Below are 21,311 nucleotides of genomic sequence, written 5' to 3' on the forward strand. Positions count from 1 at the left end.
GGGGCGGGCCTGAGGGGCCTCCATCGCTCATTGGTCAACCAGGAGTCACGTCTTCTGGATGACCTCCTCCAACAATAATTGGGAGAGAGAAGGCACTCCTGGCATCTGGTTGCATACTAGCATCTAGGTATGTGGCTAAACATGCTACAATGCACAGATCTCCACAAGGAAGGATTATCTAGCTCATGCCAATAAATGTGGACATGGGGACATTCTGTTCTAGGGAATGAGGTATAGTACTTATTCACTCAAAAATATTTACAGTCGTATAAACCATGGGTCTAGAGTAGTGCTTGGCTTTTGAGATTCAACATGAAACCACAGTTCCTTCCTTAAGAGTCCAGTTGAAGAATCAGACACATAAATGGATAATCATGGAATAAATTCTATGAAAGAGAAGAATCGCCTAACTTAGCTTTGGGGGGGGGGCAGTGGGATTGGAGGCTTATGGGGGTAAAGTCCAGGGATTTATCTGGGAACAGATAAATATTAGAAGGATAGATATGTAGGTACTTTACATATTAAATAAGAGAAAATGGTTTTAGGCAGAGGAAGGAAAGAAGGTTAACAATGAGCAGAAGGGGATATTAATAACCAAACTTCCTACCTCACTCTACCACATACATTTTGTTTTCTAGAGGCCAGCTGGAATGGGCCAAGCCTTAATATAGGTTTTTCTCTTACTTGGAATACCTTTTTCACCCTCTCTTTCTGTTTGGTGAAACAATTACCATCTCTCAAGATCATATGTCATGACAGCACGAATATTGTTTTTGCTTTCTAGTTCTTAACGTTCACAGATTTGTTGCAAGCACAAAGTCAAGTTCTGCCACGTGGCAAATGCTCAATAAATATTTTTTGAATGAAAATGAATAAACTTAAATATCAGTTCCTTTCTGAAGCATTCTTCAAATTCTCACTAAAAAGAAAAAAGCAGAACTGCCTTTTTCCATACTAACATGGTGAATAGATGGGAAATTGTCAAAGATGACTTATTAGTACCTGATAGGTGCTTAATGGCTATTAAATGAAGGAAAAAAAGAAGAATATAATGGGGGGGGGGGGGGAGNCTTACCAGGTGTCTGGACTCATGATATAGCTCAGTAAAACATTGCCTTTCTAGTCTTCCCTGAAGAGTGGAGGATTGATTATAATCCAATATCCAGATTTACCCTTTCCCTTCTTGCTAAATATTCTTCAAACACAGTCATACAGATACACATGTATATATACACACAGACATGTATATTCAAGCAAAATAGAATATTACATGTTCCCTATTTTAAGTGTTTCACCTCTCTCTCTGTATCAGTAAGTATAAATATATATTATTGCAATGAATCCATCACATTTTATTTAATAGATGTAACACAAGTCATTTAAAAAGACTCTTATATTGGACATTCACATTGCTTTCAGGATTTTTTTGAGGTTATGAACAATGCTGTGGATAATATACTTCGTGCATTTTTGTGCACAATACAGGTATTATTATCTCAAAACAAATTTCTAGAGATGTGGAAGCAACTAAAGTATATATTAAATTTTAGACTTTTAAAGTACACTGCAAAAGTGTCTTCCAGAAAGTGTGTGAGATTACCATTCCCCCAAGCAGTATATGAAAGAAACTGTTTCCTCACATCTTTAATTAACACTGAGTGCTGGGCTGTGTGTTAGATTTTAATTTAATGTGTTGTAATCCAAGAGTATTTCCTTCATGATTTCTGACTCATGAATCAATGCCTAGATATAATTTCTCTACCTAAAGATTCTAAAAATGCTACAATTTCTTCTAATACCTTTTTTCCCCATTTAGACATTATAAATTACATCAGAAATTAATCTTATTTTAAGATTATACCAAGATGCCTTGGTATAGGCATCTTTCAATTTCCAAATGGATACTCCATTGTTTTAATATATTTAATAAATAATCTATCTTTCCATCTTCATGACTTACATAATACATTAAATATTTATATTGGGATCTATTTCCTGATTGCACATTTTATTGCTTGTCTACTTTCCTTGACTATGAGGTTATTTTAATTATTATAACTTTATAATACATTTTAATATCTGGAGGATTAAGGTTCTCTTTTCTGTTTCCAGTTTAGAGGAAAGTTTATGTTTGTACAATATTGAATCATCTCATCCTGGGAGACAGTTGGTCTCTTTTTTATTAATGTTTGATTACATTACCTTTTTTCCTTCATATTTCTTGCTGATTTTTTAAGACAATTCATAATTTTGATTGTGATTGTAAAATCTATTTTTATATTATGATATTTAGCTGACTATTGTAATTATTAGAGCTATTGATTTTCATACAGTTTCCAAAGGACCGTGTTATATAAATCCTACTCAATATGTTATTAGTTTTCCAGTTAATCATATAATCTGTAAATATTAGCTTTTTCTCCACAGTTACCACTTATTCCTATTGTTTAAAAAATATGATTACACTGGCTATCATTTTTGGAAAAATATAAAACATATAAGAGCATAAAACTTTCACGATTATAATGATAATACCTCTAATACAAAGCATGATAATGGGAGTTGTATTTTAGTAGTGAAAGGAATGATGATTGCAGTGGGATGGAACACATTTCACCTATGTAAAATCTATGACTCTATAATGACAATAAAAGCCACAACAGGAACAGCAGTGGCAAACATCCATTGGTCACTAGTAAACAGTGCTAACCTGTTGAAATTTGATAAAGGCAAAGATGCAAGTATTTATCTTGCCTTTCTTGTTATGAGCCTTATTTTAAAGCAAACAAATAGTTAAGATTTTTTAAAATAATTTCCCTTAACTGCTGAAGGAGTGATAGAAAAATGTCAATTTGTAATGCCTAATGAGATAACAGAACTAGTAAATAAGTAAAATAAATAAAAACAAAAAAATAAAATAAATAAAACAACCAGATAGTAATCTCATTAAATACTATGATATACCCTTGCCTTAAAAACAAATAATAGTAACAAAACTATCTGGATCTAATCTAGCCTAAGATCTAACTCTTAGGTTTACAGAAAATATAAAAAATAGAAGGATAAAATAAATAAGAAAATTAAAAAGACCAAATCTAGAATACTGGATATTCATGAGGACAAATAACTTGGTTTCTTCTACAAATCAATGGCATTGAGGAAGCAGAGGTTTACTCTAGCATAAAAGAAATTTAAGAGGCATACTATCAAATGCAGTACAGATCTTGATTCAAAACCTATTACTAATAGATATCATGAAGACATTTAGGGATATTTTAATATGGATTTGGCAATAAATGACTTGAAGAGATAACTATTTAATCCTATTAGCTGTAATAATAGCTTTAGTAATGCAAGAAACAAAACAACCCGAACAAATAACAAACAAAAAAATGAAAGTTCTCGTCAAAGATCTATACCAAGATATTTATAGGTAAAACGTCCCCTTAGTTGAGATTTGCTTTAAAATACCTCAGGTTTGGGGCACCTGAGTGGCTCAGTCGGTTAAGCATCTGACTTCAGCTCAGGTCATGATCTCATGGTTAGTGGGTTCAAGCCCCGCGTCAGGCTCTGTGCCTCCAGCTCAGAGCCTGGAGCCTGTTTCGAATTCTGTGTCTCCCTCTCTCTCTGACACTGTCTCTATCTCTCACGCTGTCTCTATCTCTCTCTCAAAAATAAATAAAACATTAAAGAAAATTTTAAAAAACTCCGGTTACAACAACAACAACAACAACAAAACAGGCAGGGGGAACACAAACAAATGGCAAAATATTGGTAATTGTTGAATTTAGGTGATGGGTACACGAGGTTCATTATCCTCTTCTCTCTGGTTTTGTGTAATGCATGTGATAAAAACGAAACCATTAGAAAGTGAGAGATAGTGGGAAAAGCAGATGAGGACTAATCTTCATTCTAAGCAAAGAGTAGAGGCAGTCGATGTAGTAAAACAGTAACATAGTTAAGTACAGTTAAGTACAACCTAATGTGCATGTGAGGTTCATACAAACTGAGAAATGGAATGCTGTTAAAGACTGCTTAGAGTTTAGAACTGGGACAGACAGCGGGGAAGGTGAAGGATCGGAGAAGGTGACTGGTAGGTAAAGAGAGCAATGGCATTCAAAATGCCTATACGCGCACTCATTATCTGGACTATTGTTTGGGAGCTAGCATAATAAAAAACTCTTTCTGTCTGGATTATTTCTCTTTGATCTACCAACTTCTCACATACCAGCGCTTCATGCAAAGCATCCCATTGCGGCTAGCACTGCAACCTCCTTCTCATGAACATTACACCCAAAGTTGTATCTGGACGCGGTTTATTTATAAAACCTTCTCTTAAAAAAAAAAAATGAACTGCTGTGATTTAAGAGACTTAACATGTCTTTAACCCCACTTTATAAATACGAAAAGAGAAAAAAACCATCTCCGATTTCTTTGTGTTATCCCTCGGATGTACAGAGAAGGCAGTCCCATGAAGCCCTGCCTTGTCACACTCAATAGAGCAACTGCAGAAGCAATTTGTTACAAGCAGATGGATAGTTGAACACTAAAAAGGATAATAAACTAGAACGAAATTAGATATTGAAATCAATTTCTTTTAGGCTTACCATGAAACTTCAGATTTACACAATTGTATTTGAAGAAGTCAGAAAAAAAAAAAGCCATACTAAGATGGGTGCCCGTGAAAACAGAACTTTACACATGCTATAGCCTTTATAGTCACCATTTACTCGGTTGGTTCAAATATTTATAGTTCATTGTTATGACTGCCAAAACTGGCAACCACAAGGATTGTTGTCTCAATTAGGACAGTAAACAGATTGTCTCTTTTTTTAATGAAAAAATCTAAAATGTAATACTTCACAGTTTAACATGTTTATTCATCTAAACGAGCTAAAAAATAATGGTGCGACATCTGTTCGAGAGGCACTGGTACCTCAAATTTTGGCTGCCTCCCCACCAATTTGGTTGTTGTTTTAAAAAATGAAGAATAGGAGGGGGTACTGTCATCAAAAAATCTTCTGGCATGTAAAGTATCTTATTTTTCTTGAAATAAGGATCTCATGTCTGTTGCTAGGGATAAAAAGAAAATTATTTAAGAATGAGGCACTGTGTTGAATAGGGCAGGAGTTCAATTGTTTTAGATGAATTTGCTGGCTTGCTATGGATATTTCCACACTGGTGTAGTTCTTTGAGTGACTCTCCCAGCCCCCTGCATACTCACCTGCATAGGTAAAATACAAAATGAAATAGTAAAAATGTTTCTGTTGGCACTGAATTCATCTGCTAGTTTGTGTGTGTGTGTGTGTGTGTGTGTATGTTTTTTTTTTTTAATTTTTTTTTTTTTTTTTTTTTTTTTGTGTTTTTTTCTTTTTTTTTGTTGNATCTGATGTCAGTGGAACAAAATCTAGCAAACACCCTTCTATCTAGGCTGCATTGGAGCAATTCTAATAAAAGAAGGCAGTGCTGCTAAGGGAGAAGTGGTAGGAATCTCCCCAGAGAAGGCCAAGGTAAGTGTACTTATCTTAGATAGTCTCTGGCTCAACAACCTTACATTATGGATGAAATACATGAAAATGCTGGGAGTTTAATTTCTAGAAGTTTTATTTCTGAAGCCCACCTAAACAAAGCATAAAAATTACTCTGCTGAATTATCACTGACTATAACATTTTAGAGTCTGGGAAATATAGTGCTTTAGTATTCACATAAATATAAATATTATAATGGAAATTTAGTTTTATTTTTGTTGGGGGTGAGAATGTAGACTAAGTTACATTAAAAACACTGTGTGTGGTTTTCAGCAATACTAATAAAAATAACATATTTCATTTCCTAGAAAAGAGCTATGTTTCTATTATACAGCAAGTTTTAACGCTAGTTGTCTTGATGTTAAAATGAACGTGATGAAACATATATTTGTCCTACTCCATCCAATGACCATAAATGCTAAATGCTGAGTTAACCAATATAGTGATTTCTAAGTTTCATTTATTGTGCAAATAATTTTTGATCATCTATTACATGCAGCAACTGTACCAGATTCTGAGAGGACTAAAAGAAATTAAATTTTAACATCCATTTACTAAATATGTGCAGATCACTACACTGCTGGAATCACAGAAATGAATAAGAGCATATTTTCAGGATCTTGCAACCACTGGTTGGGGTGGAACGATTTCTGAAAAATTGAAAGGATCGAAAATCTTCAAGTATTTGCCAACTTAAAACAAACTCCGTATTGGTACTACGGTATGCTTTTTGTGCATCTGTTTTAAAAGAAATCCTAGATGAGGTTATCTTTTTACAGTATCTCCTCTCAAATAAATTTATGTAGGTTTTATTTTGCATGCACAATAAGGGCCAGCAACTCTTCCAACTTCATTCACACTCTTCCATAGGCTGTATGTAAAGTCTACTGCATTAGCTGAAGTTTATCCTACAGAGCATGTTACCAAATAGATTCTAACATTCTGAAAAGTCATCCTAATTTTTCTGTTCTTATCTTCTGAATTACTGTAAGCAGTGAATTACTGGAGGAGAAAAACCCCATGCCTAAAATTTGTCTGTCTGGTGCCAGTCTCAGATCTACACCAAACATCGCTCACTATTCAGAAGTGTGGCCCCCTGAAAATACAGGCCAGATAGCACCTCTCTGTCTTCAAAGATTCAAACCAGATTTCAATCTGGGATTTCTCTACAGGCTGCTTCCCAGATAATGCAAGTTTGAAAAATTTGCATTTCATGAAAACAGTGTTGTATAAACACGTATTGTCTCACTTTACCTCCTATTTATTAAAATCAGCATTGAGCCTTTGGGACTTGTCTCTGGAACCATCATAAGGTACATTATACCAACGGTCTAGCCAGAGACTCAAGATATCGGTAAAACGAGGTAACACAACCTGCCTATAATTACACTACGTATAAACTAATATTTATTACTATTGGAAACAAACTTTTCCCCTCAAAAGAAGACCTCAAGAACAGAAGGGGACAGTAACGTTTTTTTTTTTTCCACAGTAATGAATTTCCAGGCATTTCTAAGAGTACAGTCACCTATTTTAAATACTGTAAATTCTGTTACATCTCACTTGGATGGGTATCTAATAAACAAATTATTACATATCTTCTCATTTAAATTATGACTGAAATTAGAAATAATCTTTATTTAATACGACTGTTTTTAACACCATATGGGAGGTAAAATAACTAAATGAAAATTGTTCACATAAATGTGATAGGAGTGAGGGAAAAGCAGTATTTCTTGACATGTGGCATGTCACTCAGGAAAGGAAAAGGCCCATCATATCCAAAATGCCAGCTTGGATATTCCCTTGCCACCCACTTCACGAACAGACATACCACATGGCATTAAATGCTGCAACCTTTCCTAAAAATGCCACTTGGATTGGTCTGCTGTGGTGAGTGTATAAGAACTCTTGGTCTGTCTCATGAGTTTGTGATTTCAAGGAGAAGAATCCAGTAAATAACACTGGCTAAATTTTGCCCTCAGATGCTTGGCATAAATGATCTGTGAGGATCCTGGAACTTTTGGCTGTTTTCACATTGATGAAATAAATTATGCTCTTGAAAAAAATTCTACGGAACATAATGCTATATAGTCATAGTCAACTATTTGCAAAAGTCTCAAAGAAGATCTAGGTTATTTACCATAGATTTTTTTCTCCTGGCAAATATGAAAACAATCTTAACATTTTATTTGCTCTTCAGAAATACAATGGATGTGATAGAAAACCCTTTGTGCACATGTTTCAAACTATTAATGTTCTATACTTCTTTCTATAAGGTAGTAGTAGCTAACAAATGTGCTGTCGACACATATTTTCCCATTTTCCAAGCTTTATGTCTTTATGTGTTCTAGTGTTATTTTAAAAAATCCATTACCAGTAAAAATATTGAATACATTGATTATTATACTCCAACAAACGCAAAATATCTTGAAAACTTACATAAACAAAAAATTAGTTATGTGAGTAGTGAGACATATATTTTCTTACATTATTTATTTCTCACAAAACAGTGGTGATTGACTAACTCTCAAGAGACAGAATGTAATTTTGTAAACCAACCTCGTATTGTTCAGATTTAAGAGGCAACCCAAGAAGATTATTCTGACTAGGTAGGACTTGGTTGCTGTCGTATGGGGGGGGAAAAAACCTGCACAATTAAATGACAGATTGTTACATATCTTCCTAACAAGAGGGGCAAACTGATACTGCAAGCAGCCAGAACAACATAATTAAAATGGAATTCCAAGTTTATATTAATAGAATAATAAGTTAATTAAAACCAAGATCAACTGAACTTTCTATTTACACCAGTTCAGACAGCCCAAGAGGAAAGGAACTCTATTTTAGAGACATATGTGACTCTTTGAGCTTCTGTTATCCAGGTGTCATTTCTGATGGAGCACATGTGCACTGAACAGTTGGCAAAGAAGGAAAAAGATTACTGTAGATGTATGTGCAGATAGCTCCTCTAATGATATAAAATATGTCTGGAAAGAAAGCAGGGCTTCTTTGTAAAATGAAAAATTCCCCATGACTTTTTATTCCTTCTTAGGCTCTGAATCTGATTTGAGAATGTTTCTGTAAATGAGGATATATACTTTTACTTATGATGTATATGGAACAAAAATAGATTTAATAATCTGTAAGTAATGAAGTTATACACATAAATTGGCTAAGACATCCAAAGAATTTAGGATCTGTTTTCCATTTTATCTAAATGCACCATGAATAGGTTGCCTGTCAAAGTAGAAAGAATTTTATAAAAGTATCCGGTTGCATACATTATACTACATTGCTAGGTATGGTTCTTTTCTTGAAATCCAATGCAACTATTTAAAAAGATATTTCTGAAAACTAAAAATACCAGCAGAAAAAATTCAAGATGTTCCAGTTTCAGTACTTTAGAAAATATTGGTCCCAAGGGGTGCTTTTATAAAATTATTTCCCTTTAATGCATTGATTGCTGCTCAGCTAATCTTCATCTGGTTTCAGATCAGGGTCAACATCTGTGGACAGTCTGAGATAAAAGAAAGCATAGAAAGCCAATAGAAGGGCCAATATAGCTGCAAGTACGAGGCCAACTTCCTGAGGAGGAAAAAAAAAAAAAAAGTAGGGTTGAAATTGATGAAAAGAGATTGGTTACTGTTATGAGTTTCATCAGATAAAATCACCATATAATTCCATCATCTAGAATAATAATTTGAATCTAATAATCACATTCTCTGTGTTTATTACTTCTGGTCATGAAGTAAAGTAACTTATTTTGTACCAGACAATACCCACTACCTTGACAAGTACATCAGTGGGTGACTCATTCCTACTATTACTCCCATTTAATTTGTTCATGCTTTTCTAATAGCAAAATTAAAATTTATAATTTTAATATATTTGCCTGGTTTGGATATTAAGATGCGAGTGCAAGCAGTGTAGTTTGTGCTCACAGTTTATCCGTTTTCTGTTGGAGTATGCTCAACTTTATTTACTGCTTCAATAAACCTGTTATTAGCTCTCAGTTTTGGACACAGATTTTTAAAACATCTATCCTTCTTTTTCTAATGGGATGAACCTATATTATAACCAGTTTTTAAATTATGTCTCTGTAAACCTTTATTAATATTATTTTGTTGAAACTCTAATTTTTAAACTCTAAATCGTACAGTTTATAATGTGGGGGAATAAGACTGAGTACTTTCGGCTCATGAAGGATGATATAGTGTACTTTGTCAAAACTGTGAAGGGTGATTCTGAATATTTCATTTGGTGATTTGGTGTGGGTTACATTAATTAATTATGTTAAAATGGTAGTCAAAAATTTCCTGTATACATTATGGAAAAATCCCACTATCTCTTAAAAAGTCTATAAACTTCATACATATATGAAATATATACTATATACTTGTACATACAAGTTGTATATACAACTTGTGTTTTATACACACAGCATTAAGAAATGTTCTCAATATTAACATATCATTTGGCTAAAAAGGGCAAAAAAGAGCAACTAATGTCAGTTGCATACCCTAAAGAGCCTAATATGCCTTTCTAATTTTCAATTGTGTAACACACCAGTTCCTGGCATTGTTTTCTGGAGAAGCAGTTTCTTTGCATTTACATGAATTATTTTACATTTCATAAGAATGTAAAATTAATAATTCAACATATGCCACCTAATAAACTTTAAAAACATTGCAATGAATTTGATTTAGAACCAACATGAAATTTTTACCTGGATGTTGAAATTACAAATGGGTGCCATATACAGATATTTAGCTTCAAAGTTATATTGATTTAGATTTCCAAAGTAAGAAAATAAGCATTGATAAAAATCATGAGGTTGGGAGACTCAGTGTCAACTATTTTTGTAAGATTTTATTTTTTTTAATCTAACACATCAATATAATGTCAAATGAAAGTGAGTTTTTCTTTGTTGCAGTTGGAATACTTTGGCATCTCAAAAGGGCATGGCAGCATCAGACAGGTTTCATTTATATTCTTATATCCACAGCTGTGCTCCCAGACCCATCTGGTTACACAGCTACTAATTTTAAGAGGCTGTAATAAACAAGTGACACACAACTGCAAACTCCATCTGTTCTGTATAGTGGACAACAAAACTGCCCAACAGCAGTCACCGTCCACACAGGCTTAAAGAGAGAACAAAGTTTTTACTCTTGATTGGCGGCCATCATCTCCATCTCATTTGATAATCACCTCTAATTGCTGCCTTTCAACAGCTCCTTGTCCCTGCGAACAACTCCTTACCATCTCCACTATACATTTTCAGACTATCCAGGGGCATGAAAAAGTGTTTTAAGGGTAAGAAGCAGAGAACATTCATAGAATACAACTTCAGAGGATCCATTAATTCCGTTAATCCTATTGACTATATTGTGCAGGGGGTTGGGCTAGGAATGGAGAGGAATAGCATCCNNNNGTATCATCTTTTTTTTTTTTTTTTTTTTTAAATATCCCTATTCTGTTGGGTAGATGACCTTTGTGGGGGCTGGATGTATAAGGGTTAAAACAATGGTAAAATTTGAAAATACTGCTTTCAGGATGCTGGTGACACTAATCATAACTTAGAGACCTGCAGGTATTTATGGCCCCCCACCTCCTGGCCATTTGTAGTTTTACATCAGAAATAACCAAAAAACAAACAAACAAACAAACAAACAAAAAACCCTAACATTTCCAGATGGCTCATCCCAAGAGGTTGTTAGCAGGATATGGTTGACACTTGAATATTTTATTTATGTAGCAAATAAATTAAATTCTTGATCCTTATTCTTTTATTATGATTACACCTTTCAAATAAACCATTTAAACAAACTAATGAATCAACACATATAAATTATCTTTTTTCCTCCTAAATACTAGAAAAAATGGGTATTTACATTCTAAAAAATTTTAGTGATGTTGTAATTCTTGAAAAATAATCTAACTGAACAGCGACCAAATAGTAAATATTAGTTGTGGGACTCATTTCATATGGGGTCATAAATTATAACATTTTGTTTACATTGGTAAGACATAGGAAATAAAATAGCTTCTAAATAGAAATTAATTCTAGATTTTGACACAGCAATAGTCACATCTTATTCTGAATTATGACTGTTCTCTCAAAACATTTTCTAAACATACATTTATAAAATAGTGCTAAAAAGTCTTTGAGCATAAAAACTACAATGTGTATCTTTCTATCTCCAGTCCCAGATTTCTTAATCAATACTGTTGATTTTATATGGTAATGAAATCTGGAAGTTATTTCTGTAGAAGTTCCTCCAAAATGATCATGTCTTATTCATCTTTCTTTCTTACAGGTTCTACAACACTGTAATATTTATAGCATTTCTAAATAAATAAATAATATAAATCTTGAGTAAGATTTATATAATCTACACATAAAGTATATTAAAATTATGCAATACTTTGAAAACTTCACAACAGTAATATCAGTATCTCCACAGCAAAACTGAGAACATTTTATAAGATATAATACCACAATACAGACTTAGTTGAAGCAGGGGATCTGAAGGCTAATGACAAACATCCAAGGGAAGTCTTATTTGTACAAACCAGTAATGGCTAATTCAAAGAAATCTTTTCTCAATCAGCTAACAACTCACAAATGAATTCTATGCACTAGGTTCAATGTTAAGTGTTTTCATTGTCTTATTTAACTCTCCTGACAGCCCTGTGAAGTAACGGCATAATCGCCATTTTACAAATATGGCAGCTTGGACTAGCTAGATCATGGTAACAGTAAGAGGCAAGAAGAATGTGATCCTAAGTCTCTTTATTCTTTGTTCAGTGTTGTCATTGCTGTTATTTTTCTATTCCATGCACCTGTTCATATTTTCTATAGATTTAAATTATTTTAAGAGCCTAACTAGGATTCATTCTAAAAATAAGTAGTAAAGTGATAAAATATTGTAATATTATGGTCATCCTATATCAACGAGATAAGAGTCAAACATGTTTGATGTTCATTAGTCCTTAGTTGCTTCTCTGACATTATCAATATGGATAAAATCACTCACTGGGGAAATTAAACAGCATTAAATGGCAATTGCTGAAAGAAACTTCGTTATTTAAAATCCTATGCTAAAATGACAAGGCAATCAAAGTTTGACAGGGCAAACTAATTAGTATGCCAGATTTGAAATATAAAACACCTCCATGGTTCTAATTCTAAAAAGTTTCATATAATTTTAATGGGCTCTTCAAATAATTTTTAAGACAAAGTAAACAATGCTTAAAGTTAAGGGTTTTGTTTACCATAGGTTTACAAAACAAAATGATATGCTACCTTATTAAAAAGGAGCTGGGTTCTGATGTCAGTTAGAAATTCTTTTGTATATACTTTAAATCAGAAATGAGATCTCAGAAAATTTTTTTCCCATAAAAAGATAAGCAAATTCTACATTGTTTATAAAAAGATCTTAGATAATGGTGCGAAGGTAGATTTATCTCATACTATGACAGTGATTCCCTCAAATTGAAACAATAACAAAAATTATAAGAAGAAACAAAAGAGGATGTGCTTACATTCATGAGTGGCTGCACTATTTCTCAAATTCTAATTTGTAGTTGCTCATTACATTGTGCCACAAGTGGATTTTGCTACACCATTATCTTTCTTTAAAAACAAAACAAAACAAAAATACTGCATTGTGAGAGATAAAAGTGAGTGACATGAGTACCTTGGTGGAGAATGACAAATAATGCTCTCATTACAAGAGATAACCATCAGGTAACTAACTGTAAAAAACAAACAAAACAAAAACAAAAACAAAAAAACAAAAAACAAAAACAAAGACAAACCCAAGTATTACTTTTAGGAAGATCATGTCACAGAAATAATTGTTAGTATGAATAAAATAAATTAGAAGAAAACTTCAAAAGATTAATCATCTCTCTTTTAAATAAAAAGCCAATTCACTTTTTTTCATTAAAAACTGACACACAGCACTAACTGAGATTGTTGTTGTGAAAACATACCGTACCACACGGCAATGCTTGATCAAAATCAGCAATCAGGAGTAAAAAGAAAGCAGTGTTTCGTGATCATAATAGCAAATTCTGGAAGACAACCAAATATATCATCTGGCTGTTCAACAGCTGTTACAGCCTGGTAGTAATACCTTGGCATTTGCTATGAGCTATAACTTAGAAAAATTGATTTTTCATCTGCCAGATAAAACCAAAATCTCTTTTTAACATTTAATATTTAAATAAAGTATATACACTAGCCACTTTAATTTTACACATTTGACAGCAGAACTGTCAAGTTAATTTTTGTATTTATAGTTTGATTAACCTCTAAATATTTGGCAAAAAATTAACATGAGTAATAATGTAAATGTAATTTTGTTGAACTTCATTGTGCTATCACATTGGATTAGTATCTGCTAATATCATTCTCAGATGCATTTATCCCTCTTAAGCAGTTAAAACACTGGTTTTCTAAAAGAACAAGTTTGGGGACATCATTAGAATTTTATCATAGAGAGTACTGACAATAATAATAAAGCACAGAGTAAAATGACACACATTGATGATCTAAGTATACATAATTATAACTAAAATTTCAATAACCATAAAAGTAAATTTATTGAAAATGAAAGAAAATTTTTTATTCCGGTCACATAAATCACTGAAATGTTTGAACAATATATACAGTGGCTAGAGAGAAAATAAATTGCAACTTTAAGTATAACTGGCTCTCTTGTGTGACCCTGTATTTTATTATAAGACCTAGTAAAATCTCAGAATTGGAATGATGTTTTCCATTAAGCAAATTCTTTATAAAAATCTTCAATTCTGGCATTCAACTTTGATTTTGAAATGTCATAAAACATTTAGAATTCAACATTCATGCAATCCAGTTTTAGAAAATGAAATGGCATGCATATATCAAACTTTAAAGTTACCAAATACAGGTACCTTTATGCCTATTGCTGTTTTCTTTGCTTCTGCTTTTAATTTGGTTGCTCGTAAAATAGGTTTGGTTTTTTTATAATCTTGTTTACCTAAAAAGAAACAATTTCAGGCAGTGAGCTATGCTTATATATAATTCAACTTTAACAGCCATCTGAAATGTCCAAGAATGTTTAAATACAGTAAAACTTGGACACAGAGTTGAAAAGTAGCTCCCAGTTATGGAAACCATAAACTTGTCACCCAAAGGTCAACCTCTCCTCGTCTCTTGATTTTAAAGGAAGAAGAGTTGACAGACATCTTTGATTTGGTGTCCTGTGAAGAGCTAAAAAGATAAAAACTCATTTCAGAGAGTAAGATGTTTAAAGATAGTAAGCCTTTTGGAAGCATTTAGGACAAATAGGTAAATGAATATACATAAGGTCCCAGTAACAGGTAAAGTTAACTTTATCTTCCTAAGTGAACAAGAAGAGCTCATTACAATTATTTTATTAGTGATATATTAAGTATCCAAATAACCAATTTGAGGAATATCCTCAAGTTTTCTGTGAATAAGAAACTAAGAATGTAAATACTTAACTTTTAGTCACTGAGTTCATTAAAAAAAAATACATATTTAACTTGTTTGCTCTCAATAGAGGACAGAATAAATACGGCTAGATAAATGTGTAGGTTAGCTACTTAGATAATAGTTTCAATCTTTACCACATTTCATAACCAAAGATGAACAAAACTTAAGTTATTATCACCAAACTTTCTTTTTTGTGTACCATTTGATGACACCACTAATGAGTAACAAAAGTGGATTTGTGTGTAACCTGTATGTAACTAATGAGTTACATAACCTGTGAAGAAAACAGATTTAACAACAACAAAGAGCAATAACAAAAGCATTCACTAGAATAATATACTATTTTGTTAACCAAACTTTAACTAAGAACCGGGTCAGTGAATCTCAAATACAATCCGTCACTCTGGGAGTTAGCATATGACCATATAATCTCTCTTTTATATTGTCCTTAGTTTGCCTTATTTCTATCTTACACCATTTCCTTCATGATTGATTTCCTTCCAAACCTTACCCCTGTATCTCCTTATAACACAACTTCTAACTTTAGTTTCCACATCTTCCCCACACTGAAATAAATCTGAAAGCTGTTCATCTACACAATAGTATATTGTAAAAAGTTAATGTGCAATATATTAATGCATTTGCTAATAACTTGAAAGTTGCCCTTAAAATTCCATACAGATTTTTAGAACTAGAAATGGCAGGAAGAGGGGTGCCTGGGTGGCTCAGTTGGTTAAGTGTTGGACTTCGGCTCAGGTCATGATCTCACGGTTCGTGGGTTCGAGCCCTGCACTGGGCTCTGTGCTGACAGCCAGCTCAGAGCCTGGAGCCTGTTTCAGATTCTGTATCTCCCTCTCTCTCTGACCCTCCCCTGCTCACACTGTCTCTCTCAGAAATAAATAAGACATTAAAAAAAAAGAAAAACAATGGCAGGAAGAAGTGAATCAAATGGATGGGAGTAATGAAAAAATGCTCTATTTATATTCATTAGATACTTAAAGTGTTTGTTTAGCTGAAGAGCTATGCGTTTTGTTTTTTTAAAGAGTCAGTGTATGTTATTTCCTTAACTGCTATCATATAGCAGTCATTCTGGATCTATGAACATGCAGAAGCTTAATAAATATTATTTGATGATAAGGTTTAATGATCCAGAAATGAACCAATTGTAAAAATGTACATCAAATGATCTAAATTTAAATTATAGAATGAACAAAATACAGAAAAATATTACTCTGACCCATTTTAAATTAGCAACATTTAATTTTGTTGAAAAAGCCTTGACAAGTGTTCACTCTGATTTCACATCTGAACAAACTATTCATGTCATTATTCCTGCTGAGATATAAACAGTTCAGAACAATGAAAATGGTGACACGTCAAATGCTTCTGCTCAGGATTACAAAAACAAATTTCTAAGCAGAATCTAAAGAGAAATTTGAAGATGATAGATTTGAGGCCAAAAAGCCATTTATTGTTTTATCTTACATATGCTCTATAATAATCTCTGGGTGCAATGGGGAAAAAATAAAAAAGGATTGTCTTCACCCAAATGTTTTTCATATACTAATGTATTACTCTGGGTGATGTGTCTATCATAAAACAAATTCAAATACATACCTAAAGGAGTCGATGTTACAGTGAGAATTTATCACTCTACTTCACTTGTATAACTTCTTGGTTAAATGTGTTCTATTTCAATTCAACTCCTGTAATCTCTTAGAGAATAATACCTCTAGATTTATATTAAAGTTGATAGGAACATTTGAAAATGTATTTATAATAAATAGATGGTTTAAAAATTATTTATACCTGGTACTTCTCCAAATAGTGCATCTGTCATTAATTTAGCACTCTGCTTGCTGACTATGATATCCAAAAGTATAGACTGAAAAATGTAGTTTCAGTCTACCAAGTGAAAACGTTTATGGGGCATCTGTTAAGTTCTTTATAACCAAAACTAGATATTTCTATTTTACCCAAAGAGGTTTTCAGCATTTAAATTTTTTATGACTTCAAGAAAGATACCTTTGCCCACAGGATTATAAAAAAGTAAAACAGAGAAGCCCCTGCCTCCCAAGTATTTAACTTAGAAGAAATACACATCCACACCCACATACACACATATATAATACATATATAATAATCTAGATTGTATATGTATATGGCTTCTTGGACACAGGTCTGATTTTGGTGATGTCAATAATGCAATAATCAAAGTAGCTGTTTGGCAATTGCTGGTTTTATTTATTTATTTATTTATTTATTTATTTATTTATGTTTATTTATTTTTGAGAGAGAGAGTGGGGAAAGGGCTGAGAGAGAGGGGGGCATAGGATCCAAAGCTGGCTCTGTGCTGACAGCAGTGAGCCCAATACGGGGGCTTGAACTCAGGAACCAGTATATCATGACCTGAGCAGAGGTCGGACACTAAACCAACCAACCCACCCAGGCACCTCTGCTCATTACATTTTATATGAGAGGAAACCTGGATAATTCAAGACTATGAAGCTAATCTGGGACCTCAATTATCTAGTTTTTCTGTTCAATGGCACCATTCATCACATTTCTGTATTTTCGTTTCCTATGGCATAGTTTAGGTAACAAAAGCTTTTTTTCTCTATCCCCAAGTTTCCTGATTGAATGATTTATGCTTCCTCTCTCCGATATAATCCTATAATACTATTTTATTATATTTTATTTTTAAATTAACATGCAGGGAAATTGGCTTTTTTCCTTTTGGTATACAGTTCTATGAATTTTAATGCTCTTGTATAGATTCATGTAATTACTACCATAATCAGGATACAGAATAGTTCTACTATTCCAAAACCCTCACTGTGCTGTCCTTTTATATCCGCCCCTCCTCCTACCCATAGTTTCTGGTAACCCTTGTTCTACTGTCCATTTCTATAGCTCTGTCTTCAATAAAGTGGCAACAATGTGACAATGGCTACTTTTATTCAGCATAAGGCCTTTAAGTTTTACCCAAGTTGTATGTATCACCAATTCATTCTTCTCAATTGCTGAATAGCATTCTATTATGTAAAGGTACCAGAGTTTGTTTATCCATTCACTCACTGAAGTGCATTTGGGTTACATCTAGTATTTAGCAAATACTACGAGAGTTACCTATAAACACAGGTGTACAGATTCTTATATGAACACAAGTTTTCTTTCAATTTATCTAAAGTAGGACTGCTGAGTCATATGGTAAGTATGTATTTTAACTTTGTAAGAAACTGCGGAACCATTTTTCTAGAGTGGCTATATCATTTCACATTCCCACCAGCAATGATCAGAGTTCTGGTAGTTTTACATCAGAACTAGTATCAGTATAGTTTCACCAGGTTATCTAATTTTTAGCATACATACAACTGTTCCTTTATAATCCACTTTATATCCATAAGATAATATACCCTGTTTCATCAATGATATTAGTAATTTGAGTGTTCTTGGTTTTTCTTTTTTTTAGATAGTGTAACTAAAGATTTTTCAATTGTGTTGATCTTTCTGAATAATAAAGTTTTAGTTTTCCTGATTTTTTCTACTGTTTTTATCTTCTGTATGTTATTTCCACCTTAATCCTTATTATTTTCTTCCTCCAGCTTGTTTTGGGTTTAGTTTGTTCTTCATAGTCTAACTTGTTTAAGTAGAAAGTTAGGCTATTGATTTGAAATCTTTCTTCTTTATAAACATACTGATTAACAGGGATAAATTGCTATCTAAGTACTGCTTAGCAGCATCTCATAAATTAGCAAGGAGAAGAAAAAAGCTACACACCAAAACTATATGTAGTCAAGTATTATAATTCTCTATGCTGTTACCTTTATTGGTTAGTTTTGGTTATGTTGTTGTTTGTGTATGTGGATTCGAATTTACTGTCTTGTATGCTTTCACTCCAGCCTGCAGGACTCCCTGTGGTGTTTCTTGCAGGGCGTGTGTGCTATTAACAAATCATCTAGTTTGGCTTATCCAGAAACATCTTAATTTCTCCCTTTCTTGAAAGATAGCTGTGCTAGACATAGAATTCTTGTCTGGCAGTCTATTGTTTTCAGTACATCTTATGTCATGTGTTTGTTACTTTTCTCTGCCGTTTTAGATTCACTCTTTATGTATGACATACAAACAATAGTTTGACTATACTGTGGTCCAGTGTGGATCCCTTTGAGTTTATTGTACCTGAAATTTATTGAGGTTCTTGGATTTAAAAAAAATTAAAGGTTTTCATCAAATTAGGGATGTTTTGGAGTATTATTTTTTCAATACCCTTTCTGACCATTTTTCTCCCTCCTTTTATTCTAGAACTATTGTTATACATAGATTGGTATTATGGATGGTGTCCCAAGGTCTCTGTGCCTCTGTTCATTTTTTGTCATTCCTCATTCACTCATTTCATGTTCTCAGAGAGTATAATCTCAATTAACTTCTTTCCATGTTCCCTGATTCTTCTGCCAGTTCACATCTGCTGTGAAGTTCCTCAGAGAAATTTTTATAATTATTATGTTATTCAACTCAAGAATTTCTATTAGCTTTTTCAAGTATACATAACTTACATTTCTATAGTAAGATGCTTTATTTGGTGAGGCATCATTCTTGTATTTCGATTCTTTAGACATGATTTTCTTCAGTTTCTGAACATATCTCAAACAGCCAACTTAAAGCCTCTGTTCAATTAAATCCAAGTATGAGGTCCCTGAGTGGTTCAGTTAAGTGCCTGACTCTTGGTTTCAGCTCAGGTCATGACCTCACTGTTTGTGAGTTTGAGCCCTCCATCGGGCTCTGTGCTGCCAGTGAGGAGCCTGCTTGGGATTCTGTCCCTCCCTCTCTGCCCCTCCCCTGCTTGCTCTCTCTCTCTCTCTCTGTGTCAAGAAAAATAAATAAACTTGAAAAAAATTAGTTCAAGATATGACCTTTATTAGAGACAATTTCTATTCTTTTTCTCTGTATGGAGTACACTTTGCTGATTCTTTGTTCATTTTATAAGTTTTGTAGAAAACTGGACACATCAAATTATGTCTGTGGCAACTCTGCAAATCCTATATCCCCTATGATATTGTTACTGTGGTTTGCTTTTCTTTTGTTGGTTTTAGTATTTGTTTTCTTAGTGACAATTTTGGTCTTATTCTATAAAGTCTGTATTCCTGTCCCATGCAGCCACTTAGCTTACTGTTCATCTAAAGACTGGACAAATATTTTCTTAAATGTCTTGAATCAATAAGTCTTCCACCTTTGCTGGGGCTCTCTGTAGTGTGTGTGTGAGTGTGAGTGTGTGAGTGTGTGTGTGTTGGTATACATTTTCCAGCTTTAACAGGAATTTATAGTTCTGCCTTAGCCTTCACTTCCTGCTAGGTTTCTCAAAGTCAGCAGGTCAGCAATAGATAAGAAATGTTATAGTCTTTTCAAGTCTGTATTGGACATAGCATAGCCCTCCCTCCACAGGCTGTGGCTTTCCAGATTCCCAGAAATCTATGTTGGAGAATTTTAAAGACCCTATGGACATCTCTTTGCCCAGTATTTTATATTTTTAGAATGACCTCCTGCTGGTCTGAAGTAGTCATCCTTCTTCAAGTAGTTGTGATGTTAAAAAACTTGCCACCTACTCTATTTGTTAAATGCTGGAAGAGAGCTCTTTGCCAAGCGAGCTCTAAGTCCAGTCAAATAAGGACAAGTTTTGAGAATGAGGGTTTTTGGTGAGTTAACAGACAGGTCAAATATGGACAGTTCTCTGGGAATGGAGTGCAGCATAGCTCCAAACCCATTCTGCCTCCTTCAGTAATTACAGGATGCTCTTTTTCACAACTACTATAGTTGCAAGGTTGAGGACAGATAGATGGAAGTAAGGTCCGTTAAAACCCAACAAAGTCTAATGTTCTTACTGAGATTCAGCTGTTTTTCTGGAATAAACACTCCCTGGATTACTGTAAGAGTTTCATTAATTTCCAGATTTCAGAAAAAGTTGATTTTGACCATTTTTTCAGTTTTTTTTCAAATTTTTTTTTCTGAGAGAGAGAGGAAGAGAGAGAGAGAGAGAGAGAGAGACAACGTGAGCAGGGGAGGGTCAGAGAGAGAGAGGGAGACACAGAATCTGAAACAGGCTCCAGGCTCTGAGCTAGCTGTCAGCACAGAGCCCGACATGGGGCTCGAACCCATGAACTGTGAGATCATGACCTGAGCTGAAGTCGGAAGCTTAACCAACTGAGCCACCCAGGTGCCCCAGATATTTTTTACATTGCTCTTATTGTTTTTACAGAGGGGCAGACTTTGAGAT

The 21,311-nt window shown here is 33.6% G+C and overlaps 1 protein-coding gene across 1 annotated transcript in view; it reads right to left on the reverse strand.

Moving 5' to 3' along the window:
• Window positions 1-5,972: 5,972 nt before the first annotated feature.
• TRIQK (triple QxxK/R motif containing) overlaps window positions 5,973-21,311 on the reverse strand; it is a 42,707-nt gene continuing 27,368 nt past the window's right edge. The window contains exons 2-3 of the mRNA XM_077771337.1: window positions 14,479-14,564; window positions 5,973-9,117 (exon numbers count right to left, since the gene is read on the reverse strand). Coding sequence (XP_077627463.1) covers window positions 9,004-9,117; window positions 14,479-14,564 — 200 coding nt within the window. The 3' untranslated portion in view covers window positions 5,973-9,003. The remainder of the gene's footprint in view (window positions 9,118-14,478; window positions 14,565-21,311) is intronic.

Source organism: Crocuta crocuta, unplaced genomic scaffold, assembly GCF_008692635.1.
Source record: "Crocuta crocuta isolate KB4526 unplaced genomic scaffold, BGI_CrCroc_1.0 scaffold235, whole genome shotgun sequence".
Taxonomy (NCBI): domain Eukaryota; kingdom Metazoa; phylum Chordata; class Mammalia; order Carnivora; family Hyaenidae; genus Crocuta; species Crocuta crocuta.